A 22,741-nucleotide genomic window follows, 5' to 3' on the forward strand; every position below is an offset into this window, starting at 1 on the left:
AAGTTAGGGAGAAGTAGAAGTGGCTGAAAAGACCCACTGGGTACAGTCAGAAGAGCTCAGGGTCAGTGGTGTGAGAGGTGCTACATCAGCACACACAGGCCAGCTGGGGATGACATTTGGGGTTCAATGCATACCTTTGTACAGTTGTCACACACAACATCCCGCACTGATTCTGATGAGATGAAGTGGTGAAGGCAGTGGTCCAGGGTCAATGGGTGACCCTACAGCATGAGAAGAAGAAAATTACTACAATTCAAAGGACAGCTATACTGAAACTGTTAGCAGATGGCAGTGTGAAGACCAGAGCTTTATTTCGATGTATGCAGGCAATAAAGTTTTATAGTCACAACTGGATGTTTCCTGGACAAACATGGGACTCAAAGCTCCCCAGACGGCTATTATGAACAGATTCTAGAGCATGAGGATGTAACTGCACGAACTTGTGGACTTCCATGCTGTTTTAGGTATCTTTGAATTTGAGGTTAATGTCTGTGTGTGTATATTCAAAAAGCCAAAATTTCTGGAGCAAAAGAAAAACCATTCATTATCCTCCCTCCCGTAATCATGCCGCATATTAAAGTTAAGATGGGGTTCAACCAACCATGTATCTGAATTACACAGAGTGCCTGAGCCACATAAAATGCTTCAAAACCCTTTCAGATTGAAATGTCTCTGAAACAGACTCCAAATAAACCATAAATCAGTACATACCCACGTGGCGGCTGGAATGCTTAGCGAAAGGCTATCAAAGGTGTCAAATCGAACAGGACTCTGAAACAAATTGCAGAGAATCCAGAAAAGATTGAGGCTCAGTTCAAAGTTTTAACGATGGAAGATATGTGCCTATGAAACAGTTTGATATTGAGATGCCCAACATGAACATAGTAAAATATCATGTACTTAGTTAGAGTCAAATTCTATTAAAACAACCTTGTACACATAAGAGGTACAATAATACTAAAGAATCGCTTGGAACAACTGAAAGATTAAATACCTGAGCCAGAAATAATTTTGGGATTTTATTTTAAGGAAATAACCATGGGCATAACTACAAGGATATTCATCAATATTATTTATAGTAGCAAAAATTTGAATACAGTCAGCATTATTTAACAATGGTGATACAGTCTAAGAAATGCATCCTGAGGTGACGTCATCATTGTGTAAACATCACAGAGCGCACCTACAAAACCTAGATGGTGCATCCTACTACACACCTAGGCCATATAGTCTAGCTACTGCTCCTAGGCTACCAACCTGTACAACATGTTACTGTACTGAATGCTGTAAGGAACTGTAACACAGTGGGCAGGATTTGTGCATCTAAACATAGAAAAAGTACCATACAAATAAAGTATTATAATCTTACGGGACCACCATCATACATGTGGTTTGTCATTGACCAAAACATCATCATACAGCACATGACTGTAGTTGAAAGTTTTAGCGAACGGTTTAATAAATTATATAGCATGTCCACAGAATGAAACACTATGTTAAACAAAATGTAGAAGAACGTATGATCGGTCGGGCGCGGTGGCTCAAGCCTGTAATCCCAGCACTTTGGGAGGTCAAGACGGGCGGATCACGAGGTCAGGAGATCGAGACCATCCTGGCTAACACGGTGAAACCCCGTCTCTACTAAAAACTACAAAAAACTAGCCGGGCGAGGTGGCAGCGCCTGTAGTCCCAGCTACCCGGGAGGCTGAGGCAGGAGAATGGCGTGAACCTGGGAGGCGGAGCTTGCAGTGAGCTGAGATCTGGCCACTGTACTCCAGTCTGGGTGACAGAGCGAGACTCCGTCTCAAAAAAAAAAAAAAAAAAAGAAGAACGTATGATCATGTGGAAAGATGTTCACATTAGATTATTCATTGCAAAAAAGCAGACGAAGAAGTAGGGTGAGAGAGTTCCTGCTTTTGGTGATGGCAGAGGCGCTTGGGTAGATTAACCCTCCTTGAGATAACAATTGTAAAGTTTGGAACAAAACAAAACAAAACGGTTTGAACGAACAGAGAGCTACCAAAAGCAGGCAGAAATGGAAAAGAAGTCAACTCTTGGAAAAACAGAACTCTGTGGGCGAGATTTGTGTGTTTGTGGCTTTTTTTCCTGGTTGATGTGGTGCTGGGTGGCAAAAAGCAGCATCCTACAGGATTGAGTGGTCAGATGACAGAGTTCAAGAATCAGGGCTGGTGGAGAGACCAGGGTAAATGCCAGGAAGAAAGGAGATACAGAAGGGATGAGCCCCAAAGTTTATACTTAAACTCTGTTCAATTCCAGGGCTGATCCCTGAACCACACGTGCATGGGGGAAACTCCAGGGAGCCTGGCAAAAAGTAGCAGCTGGAAGCTAAAAAAACTGAGCAGAGGTTTTGCCACCCAATGTAGGGGAGACAGAGTTGAGTTTGAGCCCAGCCAGGTTAACTGTGGGCCAGAAGAAAATTAATTTTTCTTCATAGAAATGTAACAGAATCCCTACTCTCTCTGTCTCTACTATGATGTTAAGTATACAATAAAAAATTACTAAACATGAAATACAAAGAAGTCAGCACACAAGGACCTCACAGATGCATCATAAATATGCTCAAGGATGTAAAGGAAAATATACAGTGACAGTGAATGAACAAATTGAGAATCTCAGAACAATGGAAACTATGAAAAAGAAGACAATGGAAATTCTATAACTAAAAACAACAGTGACTACCTTGAAAAATTTGTTGCATAGGCAAACAGAGACTGGAGATGAAAAAAGAATCAGGCCAGGTATGGTGGCTCACACCTGTAATCCCAACACTTTGGGAGGCTGAAGTGGAAGGATCACTTGAGCCCAGGAGTTTGGGACCAACCTGAGCAACACAGTGAGACCCTGCCTCTACAAAAAATTAAAAATATTAGCTGGGTGTGGTGGTGCACACCTGTAGTCCCAGCTGCTCAGGGGGCTAAGGTGGGAGGATAACTTGAGCCTGGGACGTTGAGGCTGCAGTGAGCTATGATCACATTATTGCAATCCAGCCTGGATGACAGAGCTAACTCTCTGTCTCAAAAAAAAAAAAAAAAAAAAAAAAAGAAAAGAAAAGAGAGAAAAGAATCAGTGAACATGAAGATAATAGAAATGATCTAATTTAAAGAACACACAGAAGAAAGATTGAAGAAAATTGAACAAGACCTCAGTGACCTGTGGGCCAACATTAAGTAAACTAACAAGTGAAAAATGGGCATACAATCTTTGTTGAAAAAGTAATGGCCAAGAATTTTCAAATTTGGTTTTAAAAAAAAATTACAGATTTAACAAACTCAGCAACCCCAAACAAGATAAATACTAAGAAAACCACATCTATACACAGCATGAACAAAAATAAAGAGAAAATTTTGTAAGCAGTGTAAGCAGAAGAAAAAAATGACACTTTACATAGAGAAGAATGATATAAATGACACTAACTGAAACAATGGAGGCCAGAAGACAACAGAATAATGTCCTTAAAATGATGAATTTAAAATAAACCAAAGCAAAACAATGGCAACACTGTCAACCCAAAGTTCTATATCCAGCAAGTACTATTCTTCAAAAATGAAGGTAAGACAAAAACATTTTCACATACATGAAATCTAAGTGTATCCATCACCAGTACACCTATAACTAATGTTGAAAGGATGTTTTTAGGCTAAAAGGGAAAAAACATAAAATGGATTTTCATCTACATGAAAGACTGAGAACAAGAAAAAAGGTAAATATATTTTTTATATTAATTAATTAATAGAAGAGAAGGTAACTCTTACATACTACTGGTGGCAATGTAAATTGGTGCAGCCTTTTTTTTTTTTTTTTTTTGAGACTGAGTCTCGCTCTGTCGCCTGGACTAAAGGGTAGTGGAGTGATCTTGGCTCAATACAACCTTGGCCTCCTAGGTTCAAGCCATTCTCCTGTGTCTGCCTTTGGAGTAGCTGGGATTACAGGCGCCTGCCACCATGCCTGGCTAAGTTTTGTAATTTTAGTAGAGACGGGGTTTCACCATGTTGGCCATGCTGGTCTTGAACTCCTGACCTTGTGAGCCACTCGCCTTAGCCTCCCGAAGTGCTGGGATTACAGACGTGAGCCATAGCGCCTGGCTGGTGCAGCTATTATAGAAAATGGTACGGAGGAGGTTCTTCAAAAAGTTAAGAACAGAACTACCATATGAACTAGCAATACCACTTCTGGGCATATATCCAAAGGAAATGAAATGAAACACACATAACTCTTTAAAGCAAAAACTATGACACAGTATTGTGGGGTTTATAATGTATGTATAATAGCACAAAGGCTGGGGTAACAGAACTATATTTTTGTAATATTCCAGGATTTTACATGACAAAGTATAATATTAACTCTAAATAGATAAGGTAAAATTGCATAATGTAATCTCACACACACACACACCCCCACACACAAACACACAAGAGTAAAGCTAAAAGGCCAACATAGGTATTAAAACGGAATACTAAAAAGTATTCCATTAACCTGAAAGAAGCCAGTGAAGGGGGGACAGAAGAACAAGAAAAAATGTAAGACAAACAGAAAATAAATGGTAAAATGGCAGACCGAAATCTAATCACATCAATACTTACACTGAATGTAAATGGACTAAGCATTCCAACTAAAAGACTGTCAAGCTAGATAAAAAAGCAAGACCCATTATATGCTGTCCACAAAGCCACACTTTAAAGACAAGAGCTGAAAATAACGGAAAGAAATTACCAAATAAACATTAGCTAGATTAAAAATGAGTCACTCAATGGCCGGGCGCGGTGGCTCAAGCCTGTAATCCCAGCACTTTGGGAGGCCGAGATGGGCGGATCACGAGGTCAGGAGATCGAGACCATCCTGGCTAATACGGTGAAACCCCGTCTCTACTAAAAAAAAAAAAACTACAAAAAACTAGCCGGGCAAGGTGGCGGCGCCTGTAGTCCCAGCTACCCGGGAGGCTGAGGCAGGAGAATGGCGTGAACCTGGGAGGCGGAGCTTGCAGTGAGCTGAGATCCGGCCACAGCACTCCAGCCTGGGTGACAGAGCGAGACTCCGTCTCATAAAAAAAAAAAAAAAAAAAAAAAAGAGTCACTCAAATAAACTTCAAGTCAAGGAGTCTTAGCAGAAATGAAGAGGGACAATTTATCATGACAAGATGAGTTAACTCATCATAATACATATGTTTGTATCCAATAACAAAGTTTAAAAAAATTAGCAGAAATAGAGCTAAAGAAAGACAAATTTTAACAAACAAGCAAGAAATAATACCAATATTAAACAAAATCTTTCAGTAAACAGAGGAGTGAACATTTTCCAGCCTATTTTATGAGGCTAGTATAATCCTTATAACAAAGCCTGACAAAGACATCACAAGAGAAGAAAAGTGTAAGAACAATATTCCTCATAAACATAGATACTAATATCCTTTAGGAAATATTAGCAAATCAAATTCACTAATATATAAAAACAATACAGCATCACGATCAAGTGGGGTTCATCCCAGAAAGGCTGGTTTAACTTAGAAAAATCAATTACTGTAATTCACCATGCTAACAGAATAAAATAATAAAATATGATCATCTGAATAGATGCAGAAAAAAACACGACAAAATTCAATCACTATTAATTACAAAAATTCTCAGCAAACTAGGAACAGAAGGGAAGTTTCTCAGTATGATAAACGGGTATACTAAAACCTAAAGCTAATATCATACTTAATTATAAAACACCCAATACTTGCTTCAGAAGATCTGAAACAAAGCAAACATGTCTGCTATCATCACTCTAATTTAACTTTGTACCAGAAGTCTTAGCCAGGATAATAAGGCAAAGAAAAAAAAAAGGAATAAATATTGGATTGGAAAGGAAGAACTAAAACTATTTCCATTCATAAGCAACACGAATGTTTACATACACAGAGAATACTAAGGAACATATAACAAAACTTCTATAGCTTCCAGAATAAATGAATGTTTACAAAAATATCAAACAGAAGGTCAAAATATAAACAGCTGTGGCAAACAATTTGAAAATAAATTTTTTTAAATTCCACTTACAATAGTATCAAAACAATCCAAGGAAAAAAGAGATGAATAGTCAACTTATAGATTACAGTTCCTTAACATATCTTACATATCTTTTAATATGCGAACCTTATTTTTAAAAAGACCATTCAACATATTAGTCTTCAAGGTAATGTCACTCAGAACCGCAATGACACAGCAAATCAAAAATCAACAAAATGAAAAGGCAACATACGGAATAAAAGAAAATATTAGCAAACCATGTATCTGAGAAGAGGTTAATATCAAAAATTGAATACTTGAAATATACTAAGAGAGTGTTTATAAGGAACTCATATGAACCAACAGCAAAAAACAAAACAAAACAAAGTAACATAATTAAAAAATGGACAAAGGACATCAATAGACACTTTCCAAAAAAAGACATATAAACGGCCAGCGGGTATATGAAAAGGCACTCAATATCACTAATCATCAGGGAAATGCAAATAAAACCACAAAGAGCTATCACCTCACACCTGTTAGGATGGCTATTACCAAAAAGACAGCATGTGGTCGGGTGCAGTGGCTCATGCCTTAATCCCAGTACTTTCCGAGTCCAGACAGGCGGATCACCTGAGGTTGGGAGTTCAAGACCAGCCTGGCCAATATGGTGAAACCCGGTATCTACTAAAAATACAAAAGATTAGCTGGGCACGTTGGCAGGTGCCTGTAATCCCAGCTACTTAGGAGACTGGGGTGGGAGAATTGCTTGAACCCAGGAGGCAGAGGTTGCAGTGAGCCAAGATGGCACCACTGCGCTCTAGCTTGGGTGCGGCAGAGCGAGACTCCGTCTGAAAAAAAAAGACAGCATGTAACAAGTGTTGCCGAGGGTGTGGAGAGAAGACAACTCTTGTACGCTGTTGGTGGGAATGTAAATGGAAAACAGTATGGAGGTTCCTCAAAAAGTTAAGAATAGAACTACTATATGAACTAGTCCTAGGTATATATCCAGAGCAAATGAAATCAGGATCTCAAAGATATATCTGCAAAACAATGTTCATTGTAGCATTATTCACAATAGCGAAGATAGGGAACGTCCAGACAGATGAATGAGAAAATGTGGTATACATGTATAAGGGAATATTATTCAGCCATCAAAAAGGAAGTTCTACCATCTGTGACAACATAGATGAACGTGGAGGACATCTGCTATGTGAAATAAGCCAGATATAAATAAACACTGCCTGATCTCATACCTACATGGAATCTAGAAAAGCCAAACTCACAGAAGCAGAGTACATGGTGGCTGCTGGGGCTGGGGAGGTGGGGAGATGTTGCTCAAAGATGCAAACCTTCAGTTATAAGATGAATAAGTTCTGGAGAGTTAATGTACAGCATGGTGACTACAGTTAATAATACTGTATTGTATTCTTGAAATATACTAAGAGAGTGTTCTCACCACATATGAGCACAGGTGCACATGCACACACACACACACACACACATAGTCACACATCAAATCATCACTTTGTACACTCTAAATATATACAATTTTTATTGTCAATTAGATCTCAATAAAGCTGGGGGAAAAAGCCACAATGAGATACTACTTTGCACTCAGTAGGATGGCTAGAACCACAATGTCAGACAGGACCTAGAGAGTGGGCTGACATCAAAATGTGGGTGAGGCTGTGGAGAATTGGAACCCCTTGTACACTGCCGGTGGGAATGTAAAATGGCATAGTCACTTTGGAAAACAGTCTGGCAGTTCCTCAAAAGGTTAAACAAAAGAGTTACCATATAAGCTAGCAATTCTACTCTGAGGCATACACCCAATTGAAGTGAAAATATATCTCCACACAAAAACTTGTATGTATATGTTCACAGCAACATTATTCATAATAGCCAAAAACTGTTAACAATCCAAATGCCCATCAACTGATGAATGGAAAAAAAGTTGTAGATCCATGTAATGCAATATTATTTGGTAATAAAAGGAACAAAGTACTGATTCATGCCACAATATGGAAGAAATGTGGAAATATTATGCTAAATGAAAGAAGCCAGACACAAAAAGCCACACATTACATGATTCCATTTATATGAAGTATTCGGAATATGCAAATCCATAGAGACAGAGGTAGATTCATGGTTGACAAGGGGTAGGGGGATGGAACGGATGAGGAGAGGCTGCTAATGAGTCTGGAGTTTTTTTAGGGGGCAATGAAAATGTGATAAAGTTGACTGATCTCAGAGTCAGTAATGGCTGTGAAAAAATAAAATAAAATAAAATGGATTGGGGTGACAGTTGTACAAGTCTCTATTTTTGTATGATGTTGGAAATTTTCCATAATAAAATATTATTTTAAAACCTCAAAAGCAAAGGGGAAAAAACCAGTCCTAGAATCTACTGTGTCCACCATGAGCATAGACCCAACCACTGGACTCGAGATCCTGCCAATCCACAGTGGGTCTGCTGTCCTTGGAGCAGAAGATGCCATCTGAGGATCAAATGACATGCTGACACTGACCGAAGTGGGGTAGTCAGTCCACTAGTGTGCAGAGGCTAGGTAGTCTCTAACACCAGTGACCGATGCCAGCCCACTCTCTAGGTCCTTTTAAGAATCCTAACTTTTGGAAAACCTCATCCAGAAATAAGTTGGTATTTACCTGGTGTTCACAGTGTTTGCAGACCATATTACTAGTGAGTCTTCCATGAAAAGGATGTTGAGACTTCCAGTGATTGGATGTGGGGTGAGGTGACCCTGGAATGCAAAAAGTTTTTTGATGTGTCACTTTTAGCCCTTTGGCACCAAGCTCAACATTCATTTTCCTTTCTAGTATGTTGTAGAAACTCCCTCTTGAGAATAAATTGTTCTTGAAAAGTACATTGAAATAGCTTTCCTCATTGACTTCCATCCAAAAGACATCCCATTCCTTCATAGGAGAATTTACACAGATCTGTCTTTACATATGGTTTCTGTATAATGGGTAGAGCCACATTTTAAAAAGGAGTTTGTGTTTAATAACGTCTTTTTACAAACACATGCTTAAAATGTTTGAGATGTCAAAAGAAGGATACCACCAGTGAACATTCCATAAAGTGAGATAAAATCTTCTGAAATAATCAGAATAAGCAAGTTCTGAATAACTAGGCCTTTCTTTGGCTAGAATGGGGTTCAATGGAAAGAACGTAAGTGAGAAACCCGGGCTCTGGAGTCAGGCAGCCCAAGGATCAGCTCTGGCACTGCTTCTTATTCGCTACCTGACCTGGGAATGCCTTTCATCTCTGCAAGCCTCAGTGTGCGGAAAATTGGGATAGTTATTATCCCATTAACTCCAGTATCATCAACTTTGTAGAGTTGTTATAAGGCTTAAATGAGATAATGCAAAGCCTGGAAAACAGCATGGGCTCAAAAAATATTTATTCTTATTACTACACAAAGGAATTAATATGCTAATTTTATTTTTTAAGTCTTTTTTTTTTTTTTTTTTTTGAGACGAAGTCTTGCTCTGTTGCCCAGGCTGGAGTGCAATGGCACAATCTCAGCTCACCGCAACCTCTGCCTCCCAGGTTCAAGCGATTCTCCTGCCCTCAGCCTCCAGAGTAGCTGGGATAACAGGCATGCACCACCACGCCCGGCTAATTTTGTATTTTTAGTAGAGACGAGGTTTCTCCATGTTGATCAGGCTGGTCTTGAACTCCTGATCTCAGGTGATCCACCCGCCTTGGCCTCTCAAAGTGCTGGGATTACAGGCGTGAGCCACCATGCCCGGCCTTCAGTCTTAAGAAAACAACAATTTCCTCCTAAGGATGACTTTGGTAACATGCAGTAGAATTTGGCAGCACTGGAAATGCTGAGGACACGACAGATTCAGCTCATTACGTTCTTCCCAGGATCAGTTCGAAAAGGTAAAAAGAAAGTCCTTGTTTGAAGTACAAATAAGCCAGTTTCAAGAAAAGCTGGGCTGGGGTGCAAGGGAACACCAAGAGAATCTATTTAAAGCTATTTCCAAAATACAACTTCCTTTGCAAGCACATCACACTTCAAGCTGGCCTGTATGTCACCAGAAAAAAATATTTTTAATACAAGCAAATTATTATCATATCTTAAAAGTCCACATCTTATGTGTTATATTTCAATGGAAAACGGCTACCTCTTGTGCGGCAGGTAATTTGTTTGGGAGTTATTTCTGACTGCTGCTGTAGAGGGAAAAAAAAACAGACTGAAAACCCTACTATAATCCCTTTTACCACCCTCACCCCACCCCTAAACCTTACAAGTTTCTATGTTGATTACACCACTAAAAATCAACTTTTAACAAAGCTCAGGTTTCTAAAGGTAGCCTCAATTAGCCTATCTGGCTGGATACTATGCATATTCTTTCATCAAATGCAATAGAAACATATTTCTTCTCTCCAGAATATTTTCATCCTTACTGTTTTTAACTTTTATCAACTCCCCCCGATATTTATTCTGTTACAGGGAAATGAGGGCTCACTTAGTATTCCTATGGCCCCTGTTCCCCTGTATCAAATAGGAAAAAACAACACATTCTTTCTTCTCAAAGCCAACATAAATTGCAGCAATTAATCATTTGAAAGAGCCTTGACATCCCTAATCAGAGTCACCAACTGCAAATCATGTAGTTTAAAGACCCTCCCCTCGCCTCATTCCTATCACTGATTTTTACTGAATCTTACTTTTGTGTTTAAAGTTGTACAAAGATTACACTTGCCTCTCCTATACTTATCAAATATACATAAGCTGCACAGAACATGTTGGAAATATTAATCGTTTACCTCCAGGGAATGCACATCAAACAAATGTGTGACCCGAGGCTGGCGGTCTCGCTCATCTTCCAATGACGAGGTAATGACATGGAATAATTCGTGAGCATCCTGTCAAAGGGCAAAGCACTCTTTAGAGAGGCTGGATGAGGAAAGGGCAAGATCAGAACTACCCACCTCGGGCAGACGCCCTACAGTGAATGTGGGTAGAATTTGCTTTCTACCTTCTCAAGGCACAGCTCATTAAAGAAAACAGTTATGTCCTAGACACTTACGAGTTAAGACCCTCAAGCAAGAGGTCCAGGAGCAGAGAGCAGGAGAGAAAGCCAGGCAGCTGCCTTCACGCCAGCAGTCTCTGAGATAGTTCTGTTTCACTGAGACAGCCTTGACCTCTGCTCCGACTTCAAAAGATTATGCTTTTTGCTAATTGTGGTAAAATACACATATAACATATATCATCTTAACATGAATGATTCTGCGGCATTAAGTACATTCATGTTGTTGTGCAATCATCACCGCCATCCATCTTCAGAACTTTTTCATCTTCCCCAGCTGAAACTCCATACCTGTTAAACACTAATTCCCCATTTCCCCTTCCCCCACCCCTGGCACCCATCATTCTTTCTGTCTCTAGGAATCTGATTACTCTGGGAACCACACACAAGTGGAATCATACAGTGTTGGTCTTTGTGACTGGCTTATTTTCCTTGGCATAATGTCTTCAAGCCTCACCCATGTTGTAGCATATTGCAGAATTTCCTTCCTTTTTAAGGCTGAATAATATTCCATTGTATGAAAGTTTTGTTTACCTATTTATCAGCTGATAAACGCTTGGGTTGCTTCTACCCCTTGGCTATTGCAAATATGCTGCTATTAACCTGAATACACAAATATCTTACTGAGTTCCTGCTTTGTTTGAATTCTTTTGGTTTGTACCCAGCAGGGGGATTGCTGGATCCAATGGCATGGGACTACTCTTGAACATCAACTCAAACGGCCCTCTCCCCAAAAACCCAAGCCACCCCTCACTCTTCCAGGAGTAACGGGGTCACAACACTGGCCCTCTGCTTCTCCTTTGGTGTCCCCTCACACTGCCACCAGAGCAATACTTTAAAAGGCAGACAGCTTTACTCTTCTGCTTTTAGCTTTCCAATGGCTTCCTCTACTAGAGTAAAACCTACCATTCTTATCTGGCCTACGAAGCTCCCAACATTCACAATGTCCCGGCCCCTGGCCTCTTTTGTGTTCCTTGAACACATCCAGCTTATTCCCATTTCGGGTTGTGCTCAGACCTTTCCACAGCTACCTCCTATCCTTCAGGTCTCTGCCAAAAGAGCTCCTCCGCATGGCATACTCCCCAACCAACTATCCAAAGCTGCCTCTACCCCTCTGAACCCTAGCCCACCCCCAGCCAATTCAGCAGCCGTCCTGAAAAAAGGCCCCTCCTCCAAAATATGCCCTAAATTCCTAAGGACTCTCGGCTCCCCTGCTTCAACCCCAGTCTGAGCCACGCCATCTCGGCCGGATAACTGCAGCGGCCTCCCACCTTTCCTCTCGGCTTGCATTCTTGCCCCTCCAGTCTTCCTTTTTTAACAAGTCAGATCAAACCAGTCCCCAGTTCAAAGCCCTCTAGTGGCTCCCCGCTGCACACACAATAGAAGCCGATGCTGTCCACATCCTCCCAGTCCCTGCACAATCTGCTCCCCGCCAACTTCCGCCAGCCCCTCTCCTCTGCAGCCCTTCCCACCCTGGCCTCCCTGCCATTCTCCACAGGTGGCAGCTTTATAACTATCTCCAGACTTACACCCTAGCTTCTTCATCTGTCTGGAATGCTCTGCACCCAGGTATCCACACACTTCACTCTCTTTTATACTTCTGGTCTCCACTGAAACCTCACCTCCTGAGAGGAGCCTCCCTACCTGGAGCAGTCTTCCCCTGTCGCTTGGCTCCTCCTCCCCTGCCCACCCCTACCCATGCCATGTCACACCAGCTAGTTTCTTGTTAGCATATCCTGAAATTCCCTGCTGTCTGCATCGACCACTGCCTGCTATTCTCATCCCCCACTGGAATACCAGCTCTAAGTGAGCAGGAAAACTCCTGCAGGTCATGTCTGCCGCTACAACTCCATTGCCCTCGACAGGCCCCACCCCAGGCAGGCATTCAATAAATACCTGTTGCCTATATAAATGAATTCCCTCCCGGGCTATAAAACTGCAGCTGTAGAGTGCAAGTAGAGATTAAAAGATAAATAAGACAAGGCTCTGGCCCCTGAGGGACTCACAATCCAGGGGAGGTGTGGCAGCCTAGCTGTTAGCCAACAGCACACCAGAGCTGCAGCCCTGTATAGATGAACAGGAAGCAGGGGACCTGGAGGAGAACCAGTGCTTCCTGGGAGGCTCAAGGAGCCCTCACAGACCAGGCATCTGGGCCCAGGCTTGAAGCAGATCCAAGACAGGATGGAGGTGGATCTATAACCTAACCCGTGGGTAAGCCATGTAACAACTCGGCCTTGAGAAAAGGGACAGCACTGCAGAGGAGGGGGAGCTTGAATGTGCACTGGAGCACCACACTGTCTTAAACCTTGGCTCTGCCCCTTAAATAGCTGCATGATTCTGGACAAATCATTCCACTTCTCTGAGCCTCAGTGTTTCCATCTGTAAAATGGGGACAACAGTAAACTCCTTACATGGTTATTGTGATAATAAAATCAGGTAATTTGCATAAAGCAAGCCTTTGGCCCAATGCATCCTCTGAAGCTCTAGCTTTAGACAAAGAAAATGGGTTGATAATCAGGGAAAGTCTGCTCCTGATTGAGTGGATCGCTGATAATACAGATGTGGGCAAGGCCCATGCTAGATGTTCTGGGTACCTTCAAACAGGAAAAGGCCATTGGACAGACGCACCCACCTCTTTCTCCTGCAGACTACAGCATGGCGTGGGCCCACTACTGTGGGCTGAAGATGTCGAAAATACTTCCAAGGAGGGACTGGGACCTAAGTGAGTCCTTGATGGAGAAGTCGGACTTTTAAAAAGTTATCTGATGTCCTTGGTGACTAAATCTCAAAGTTATTCTCTCAGTTTAGGGAAATGTAAAATGTAGATAAATAACTCCAGTTACCAGAGGAGGATTTTAGAAGTATTTTCTAAATAGAAAAACATTGCAACATACAACTGGATTAACTGAGATACATTTTAAGAAAGTATAGATACCACTAGCACCATGTCTAAAAAGTGACCTGTGGCTTCAGATAAAGCAAAAACAAGAGAACACCTTTAAAAATAAGAGGCACTACACAGCCTCCCCACCTCCCTTTTCAAAAGTCCCTCAATGCCCCTCATGTCAGCCCCACAGTTTCGGGAGGTCCAAGATGCCACCTCCCATTTCTCTGGACAGTGGCGGCAGACGACACCTACATGAAGCTGGACAAGGCCATCTTGGAAATGTGGCTGTGGAGGATGCAGCTGTATGCCACTGGGGGCTAGATTTTTTCATCCCTAGAGCTTCACTCTCTTGGCCTCTGCTTCAGACTTGCTATTGGTAACAGTGGTCTGGCAGGGAGGAGGGTGGCCAAGTTCCAAAGAAGGCAGCAAAGCTGTAGTTGTGGAAAAGGGAGGTGGGAGTGACTGCATACGGCCTTGGAATTGCATATGACATCTGCTTGAGGTTTCGGGCCACTTTAAGCCAAGCTTTGAAGATTGATTTTTTTTTAAATTGAGGGTGTGGTTCAGAAAAATCTTACCTAAACCTCTGAGTCTCCAAGATAAAGTCACCTGTCTCTTTCTAAAGAACCCAAGTGTCCCTATCACTTACTGGAGTGCCAAGTCACTCAAGAACTAAAAATATTTTGCTCTTTGGCAACTGTGTGTTTATGTCCCATCCCCCTAACCTTCTATCCACTGGGTGAAAAACAGCTGTATCTCCCCTCTGATCATAACAGCAGGAACAAAGTTGGTACTCTGGTCCCAGAACACTAAAGCTGTCTAAAATGTCACAGAAATGTACACTGGGGCCAGGCAATTGCAAGGTCAGACCCCAAAGTCACTAGGGGAAAGGATTCTCCAAGCTAAACCTGTTCAAATGTACTCACCTGTTCTTCAAATGATGAGATCTGCCATCTGTACATTCTTAAGACATCCAATAAGCAGCTTGCATCTAAGACCTCATCATCAGTAACTTCTTGGCAGGACAAGGCTGGAAACAAAAAAGGTAAGACAATTATCAAACTCACCTGCGTCACAACCAACCAGAAAACCTGCACAGTATAACATATCAAAGTTAATTAAAAATTTAAGGACTGCAGGCTGGGCGCAGTGGCTCACGCCTATAATCCCAGCACCTTGGGAGGCTAAGGCAGGCGGATGACAAGGTCAGGAGATCGAGACCATCCTGGCTAACATGGTGAAACCTTGTCTCTATTAAAAAAAAAAAAAAAAAATTAGCTGGGCGTGGTGGCGGGCACTTGTAGTCCCAGCTACTCAGGAGGCTGAGGCAGGAGAATGGCATGAACCTGGGAGGCAGAGGTTGCAGCGAGCAGAGATCGTGCCACTGCACTCCAGCCTGGGCAACAGAGTGAGACTCCATATCAAAAAAAAAAAAAGGAAGAAAGAAAAGAAAAAAAAATTAAGGACTGCAGGATTCACCTTAGAATTAGGTATTTTTCATCACTCTTTGTGGCATTACCCAATGCGTAGTACTCTATTAGGCACTTATGTTTACTGAATGAATGTAATTTTTCATGAGGCTGCAGCATTTAAATGAAGTAACTGATTCCTCTATCTTCAAACTATCATCAATATAAATTTGTTGCAAGGTTCTTATTGAGTAAAATGATTTTAACTCACAACTCTCAGGTTGGGAGGGCCGTTCCCAACCAACATTCATCCAGTCCAACCCCATATTCGGTGCCACACTCCTCTCCACAGGGCTATTTCCCAAGGCCTTTGATTGTTTGTATTTGAGTTTCTGATTTTCAAGGCAAAGCATCAAGCTATATGCAGCAGCCTGAAAGCGTCTTTTGAGTGGTTTACTTTTACTTTTTTTTGAAACAGTCTCACTCTGTAGCCCAGGCTGGAGTGCAACGGTGTGATCTCAGCTCACTGCAACCTCCGCCTCCTGGGTTCAAGCGATTCTCCTGCCTCAGCTTCCCGAGTAGCTGGGATTACAGGCACACACTACCACACCCAACTAATTTTTGTATTTTTAGTAGAGATGGGGTTCCACCATGTTGGCCAGGCTGGTCTTGAACTCCTAACCTCATGATCGCCCACCTCAGCCTCTCTAAGTGCTGGGATTACAGGTGTGAGCCATGGCACTGGCCGAGTGGTTTACTTTTCAATCACAGGTAGAATTAGGCCTAATAAAATAGAAGTTTGATGGGCTTATGAATTTATATTATAATTACTTCTAGACCAAGGATTGGCACTTTTTCTGTAAAAGGCCAGAAAATAAACATCTTAGGTTTGCTTTTTTTTTTTTTTTTTTTGAGACAGGGTCTTATTCTGTCAGGCTAGGGTGCACTGGTATGATCTCGGCTTACTGCAGCCTTGACCTCCTGGGCCCAAGCAATCCTCACAATTCAGCCTTCTGAGCAGCTGGGACTACAGGCACATGCCTTCGTGCTCAGCTAATTTTTGTATTTTTTGTACTGACAGAGTTTCACCATGTTGCCCAGGCTGGTCTTGAATTTCTGGGGTGAAGTGATCTGCCCGCCTTGGCCTCGCAACGTGCTGGGATTACAGGTGTGAGTCCCTGTGCCTGGCCACATTTTAGGCTTTGTGGACCACATGGTCTCTGTTGCGACTACTCAACTCTGCCATTGCAGCACAAAAGCAGTCATAGATGTGAAAAGAAAATAACATTTCAGGACCTTCTAAATGTATTATGCCAAGGGGAAGAGTGCTGGAAACAGTCAAGTAATACAGCTGCTTTTCTTCTCTGGCGCATGGCCGCTGCTTCCTGACCTTTGTGTTGAGATGTTACAAATTAACCAGACTCCCTGTTCTTCACTCAAACCTAGGCTGAATGGCACTGGAGATAGAGACCCTTGTGATTATTACCTCTTTACAATGGAATGGTAGGCAACCCCCTAAGAGTGTAATCCATAGTAGCCAATCAAATCTTACATCTGTATGTTAGCCATTGTATGGAAAATGTTATAATTCTGTTCAGTACTTCTGTTTTTGTCTACATAAATGATCCCCACTTTTCCCCACGCTGGGAGCACTGATCACCATTTCCTGTTATTTGTGTGTCCCCAGACAGCCACCTTCACACTTTGTGTTTGAATAAACCCTTGTAGCTGGATCTCGAACCCTTTGATTATTTTAGGTTGACATAGGCAAAATCTAAACAAATGGACATGACTGTGTTCCAATAAAACTTTATTGACAAAAACAGGTGGTGGGCTGGATTTGGCCCATGGGCCATCAGGTGCAGACTCCTGATCTTGGCCACCCTCCTTCCCATCGCATGTTACACTGGACCAGTACTGCTGGAGTATGAGAGAGAAAAATGTAGAAGCCTGCCTCTCAGTGCAGTTTCTGGAAGTTCAGTGACTCCCAACATACAGTAGTAGGTCAGCCTGTTTCTTCTTTCTGATTTGCCGTCAACGGCCTTGAAAGATTCCTTTAAAGTCCAGACTTCTGGGCTGCTCTGCCTATGGAGTAGCCATTCTTTCATTCCTTTACTTTCTTAATAAACTTGCTTTCACTTAAAAAATAATAATAATAATAAAGCCCAGGCTTCTGCATCAGTGTGTATATACCCTGGGGCTAGCCCTTTCCCTCCCAGGACAAAGAGAGCAGGGTTGGGAAAGGAACCACACCTTTCTCCCACACCCCTTGGGCAGCCCTTCTGTTAGCTCCCCCAACCCACCACCTCCCAAAGGAAAATTTTAATGCCTCCTTTAACCCAGTTTTGTCTAAAATACTACAGGGCAATGTGGCAGTATCTACTAACATTTTCATATCGTACAACCCAGCAATTTTACTTTTTCAATCCAGCAATTTTTTTCCCTACAGAAATGCATGCTTAGGTTCACAAAGGGACATGTATAAGGATGCTCACATGATAGCCTGCTTATCATGACAAGGAGCTGGAGACAAATGGCCAAATAAACTGGGGTGTGTTGACATTATGGAAACTATGCAGCTATAAAAGTGAATGAGGCCAGGCACAGTGCAGCCTGTAATCCCAGCACTTTGGGAGGCCGAGGCGGTTAATCACTTCAGTTCAGGAGTTCAAGACCAGCCTGGCCAACATGGTGAACTGTCAACTCTATTAAAAACAACAACAAAAAACACCCAACAATTAGCCAGGGGTGATGGGTGCACACCCGTAGTCCCAAATACTCGGAAGGCCGAGGCAGGAGGATCACTTGAAACCTGGAGGCAGAGGTTGCAGTGAGCTGAGACTGCACCACCGCACTGTCTGGGCAACAGAACGAGACTCTGTACCAAAGAAGGAAAAAAAAAAAATGACCAAGGTTTGCAAATCACATCTGATAAGGCATTAATACCCAGAATATATAAACTCAGACCTTCTAAAACTCAACAACAACAAAATAAACAAGGCCAGGCATGGCGGCTCACACCTGTAATCCCAGCACTTTGGGAGCCTGACGTGGGCAGATCACGAGGTCAAGAGATCAAGACCATCCTGGCCAACATGGTAAAACCCTGTCTCTACTAAAAATACAAAAATTAGCTGGGCATGGTGGTGTGCACCTGTAGTTCCAGCTATTCGGGAGGCTGAGGCAGGAGAATCGCTTGGAATCTGGGAGGCGGAGGTTGCAGTGAGCTGAGATCACACCACTGCAATTCAGCCTGGTGACACAGTGACTTCTCAAAAAAAAAAAAAAAAAAAAAACCCAAACAATCCAGTTGAAAAATGGGCAAAGAACTTGAACAGACATTTCTCCAAAAAAGACAGACAAAATGGCCAATAAACAAATGAAAAGATGCTCAATGTAACTTATTATTAGGGAAATGCAAATTAAAACGATACCATACTGTTAGGATGGCTACTATCAATGAAAATAGAAAATAGTATGTGTTGGTGAGGAGAAATTGGAATTTTTGCACATTGCTGGTAGAATTCTAAAATCATGCACCATCTGTGGAAAACAGCATAGAGGCTCCTCAAAAAATTAAACAGAATTACCATTTGATCCAGCAATTCTACTTCTGTTTACAGAAAATAATTGAAAGCAGGGCATTTGGACACTAATGTTCACAGCAACATTATTCATGATAGCCAAAGAATGAAAATAAGCCAAATGTCCACGGACTGACAGAGGGACAAACAAAATGCTGCATACACATGCAACAGAATATTATTCAGCCTAGGCCAGGTGTAGTGGCTCATGCCTGTAATCCCCAAACTTTGGGAGGCCGAGGTGGGCAGATCACTTGAGGTCAGGAGTTCGAGATCAGCCTGGCCAACGTGGTAAAACCCCGTCTCTACTAAAAATACAAAAAATTAGCCAGGTGTGGTGGTGCACGCCTGTAATCCCAGCTACTTGGGAGGCTGAAGCAGGAGAATCACTTGAATCTGGGAGGTGGAAGTGGCAGCGAGCTAAGATGGCGCCACTGCACTCCAGCCTGGGTGACAGAATGAGACTTCGCCTTAAAAAAAAAAAAAAAAGAATATTTAAGAATATTTTCAGCCTTAAAAAGGAATGAAATTCTGATATGTGGTATAACATGGATGAACCCTGAAGATATTAAGTGAAATAAGCCAGTTACAAAAGGGTGAATATTATATGAGTCCACTTAATGAGGTACATCTTAGAAATATGAGGAAACTCATGACTTAATGAGGTCTGAGTCAAATTTAAAGAGAGAGAAAGTAGGGCAGTGGTTACCAAGGGCTAGGGGGAGGGGAGAATGGGAGTTACTGTTTCATGGGTATAGTTTCAGTACGGGATGATGAAGAGTTCTAGAGAGGGATGGGGGTGACTGCTGCACAACAGTGTGGCTGTACTTAATCTACTGAACTATACGCTGAAAATGGTAAATTTTATGTTAGGGATATTTTGCCACACTTTTAAAAAGTAGGCAAAGGATATAAACAAGCAATTCACAGAAGACAAACTATAAGACCAATACACTCAAAAAAAAAAAAAGTGAAGGAGGTAGAACTACATGTACTAAAATGGACACTTCTCTAATGCTTATTATATTTGGCCATGTAAATCACAAACAAAACAAAACAATATACAGGCCAGGTGCGGTGGTTCATGCCTATAATCCCAGCACTCTGGGAGGCTGAGGCGGGCGGATCACCTGAGCCCAGGAGTTCAAGACCAGCCTAGGCAACATGATGAAACCCCGTCTCTACTAAAAATACAAAAATTAGCCAGGTGTGGCAGTACGTACCTGTAGTCCCAGCTACTCGAGAAGCTGGGGTGGGAGGATAGCTTGAGCCCAGGAGGCTGAGGTGCGGTGAGCCGAGACTGCACCATTGCACTTCAGCTTGGGTAAGACCCTGTCTCCAAAAAAACAAAAAATCAAAACAAACACCAAAAAAAACCACAATATATCATTTCTATGGATGCACAGAAATGTATTTAAATTGCACAGAAAAGGGTCTGGAAGGATCCACCTATAGCTTCCTTTTGGGAAAGGTAGAGGGGAGCAGAGTTGGAGTATTGATAAAGGGGACTTTGGCCTTCTCTGTAATGCTTTAATTTTTTACAAAGAGAACTGATTCATGCATTACTTGTATAATTAAAAAATTATTTATAGGCCAGGCATGGTGGTTCATGCCTGCAATCCCAGCACTCTGGGAGGCCAAGGCGGGCAGACTGCTTAAGTTTAGGAGTTTGAGACCAGCCTGGGCAACAAGTCAAAACCCTGTCTCTACTAAAAATAAAAAAATTAGCCAGGAATGGTGGCATGTGCCTGCAGTCCCAGCTACTTAGGAAACGGAGGTGGGAGGACTGTTTTGGGCCTGGGAGGCAGAGGCTGCAGTGAGCTGAGGTTGCGCCACTGCACTCCAGCCTGGGTTGACAGAACAGAACCCTATCTCAAAAAAAATTTTTTTTTTTCTAAAAAATCAAAGTAAGAGACATTGGAAAGCAGAAGCAGAGAAATGAGCAGACATTCTGGGACAGCAGACCAAGGATGGCTCTGGCTCCCAGTACTGGGTCCCATGTGAACAATAAGGGCAGTGCTGACAGGCCAGGGTTAGGATAACTCATGTGGACATTTCAGCTTTCACATAATCTTTGGAGTGGTGCTTTTAACCCATTTCCTATTTGTCCCAAGAATATTCCTGTCTCTAATCCTAATGTAACATCATATACATTTCTGTTACATTAGGATTAGAGACAAGTTCTATTTAGAAATAACTAACAAGAACATGGCTGGGTGCGCTGGCTCACCCCTGTAATCCCAGCACTTTGGGAGACCAAGATGGGAGGATCACTTGAGGTCAGGAGTTCGAGACCAGCCTGGTCAACATAGCAAGACCCCATCTCTATTTTTTAAAAAAATTTAAAAAGGCCAAGCATTTTAGCTCATGCCTGTAATCCAAACACTTTGGGAGGCCAAGGCGGGTGCATCACTTAAGGTCAGGAGTTTGAGAGCAGCCTGGTAAAACCCTGTCTCTACTAAAAATACAAAAACTAGCTGGGCGTGGTGAGGAGTGCCTGTAATCCCAGCTACTTGGGAGGCTGAGGCAGGAGAACTGCTTGAACCTGGGAGGCGGAGGTTGCAGTGAGCCGAGATCCCACCACTGCACTCCAGCCTGAGCGACAAGGCGAGATTCCGTCTCAAACATTAAAAAAAAAAAAAAAAAAAAGAACTCCGAGAATAGTTTTTCTATTTTCACATTTAAAATCAGTCAGACTTGCTTTGGCCTCAAAGAGCACGTTTACATAAAATTAGATGAACGCTGGCAGCGAGTTGCACTTTTTTTTTTTTTCTTTAAACCAGGAATGGGCTAAAAAAACAGGATAGTAAAAGAAATTATTCTCAAGTCACCTCTTCTACAGAAAAGTACACTTGCTTCATAAAGATTTCTGTGTCAAGCAGAGCTCACATAGGAAAACACCTCAGTGAAGCACGATTTAACTGAATGTTTTTTAAACCCAATTTTCTCCTTACAGTGACAGCAATATATGCTTATTGTTAAAAGTAGTACAGTTTTCCAAAACAATTTTAAAATTACCAATGACTGCACAATACCAAAATGGTTAATATTTCAGCATTTTTCAGTCCAGCCTTTATCTGTGGAAGTTCCTACCTTGATGAAGTCAAATTGTATTTTGTATGCTGCTCTTTAATATTACAGCCTATGCCCTCACCCAAATTTTAAAAAAATTTCATAAAAGTGATTCTTAATGGCCGTATGCCATCGATTACTTAATCATTTCCCCATCTAAGTGCTAGCCAAGCACTACTCTGCTTAGCTTCTGAGGTCTGATGAGATCGGGTACGTACAGGGTAGTATGGCATTAAGTGATTGCTTAATCATTCTGCTTGATATCTACATTCTTTCCCCTTTTTGCCATTATAATTAGATGTTGGAGATCTTTGTGCATATATCACGCTCTGTATAATACCCATGGAACATCAGCAGATTTTATGAAGAAAACAAAACAGTTCTACAGTCAAAAAAGTTGGTTTAAAAATGAAGTTGGGCTGGGTGCGGTGGCTCACGCCTGTAATCCCAGCACTTTGGGCTGAGGCAGTCAGATCAATTGAGGTCAGGAGTTCAAGACCAGCCTGGATAACATGGCGAACCCTGTCTCTACTAAAAATATAAAAATTAGCCGGGCATGGTGGCATGCGGCTGTAATCCCAGCTACTAGGGAGGCTGAAGCAGGAGAATCGCTTGAACTTGAGAGGTGAAGGTTGCAGTGAGCTGAGATCGTACCACTGCAACAAGCTGGGCAACAAGGTGAGACTCTGTCTCAAACAAACAAACAAACAAAGAAGT

General features: G+C 42.0%; 1 protein-coding gene across 4 annotated transcripts in view; it reads right to left on the reverse strand.

Moving 5' to 3' along the window:
* The window catches only part of USP30 (ubiquitin specific peptidase 30), a 34,932-nt gene that overhangs the window by 6,477 nt on the left and 5,714 nt on the right, over positions 1 to 22,741 (reverse strand). For 3 of the 4 annotated variants that reach the window (XM_030939600.1, XM_010360514.2, XM_030939599.1), the window contains 6 exons: positions 14,886 to 14,989; positions 10,810 to 10,908; positions 10,164 to 10,209; positions 8,676 to 8,770; positions 712 to 771; positions 135 to 221 (listed from right to left, as the gene is read on the reverse strand). In XM_030939600.1, the coding sequence (XP_030795460.1) occupies positions 135 to 221; positions 712 to 771; positions 8,676 to 8,770; positions 10,164 to 10,209; positions 10,810 to 10,908; positions 14,886 to 14,989 (491 nt within the window). The remainder of the gene's footprint in view (positions 1 to 134; positions 222 to 711; positions 772 to 8,675; positions 8,771 to 10,163; positions 10,210 to 10,809; positions 10,909 to 14,885; positions 14,990 to 22,741) is intronic. The other variant, XM_030939598.1, reaches the window with a different exon arrangement.

This window comes from Rhinopithecus roxellana, chromosome 10, assembly GCF_007565055.1.
Source record: "Rhinopithecus roxellana isolate Shanxi Qingling chromosome 10, ASM756505v1, whole genome shotgun sequence".
Taxonomy (NCBI): domain Eukaryota; kingdom Metazoa; phylum Chordata; class Mammalia; order Primates; family Cercopithecidae; genus Rhinopithecus; species Rhinopithecus roxellana.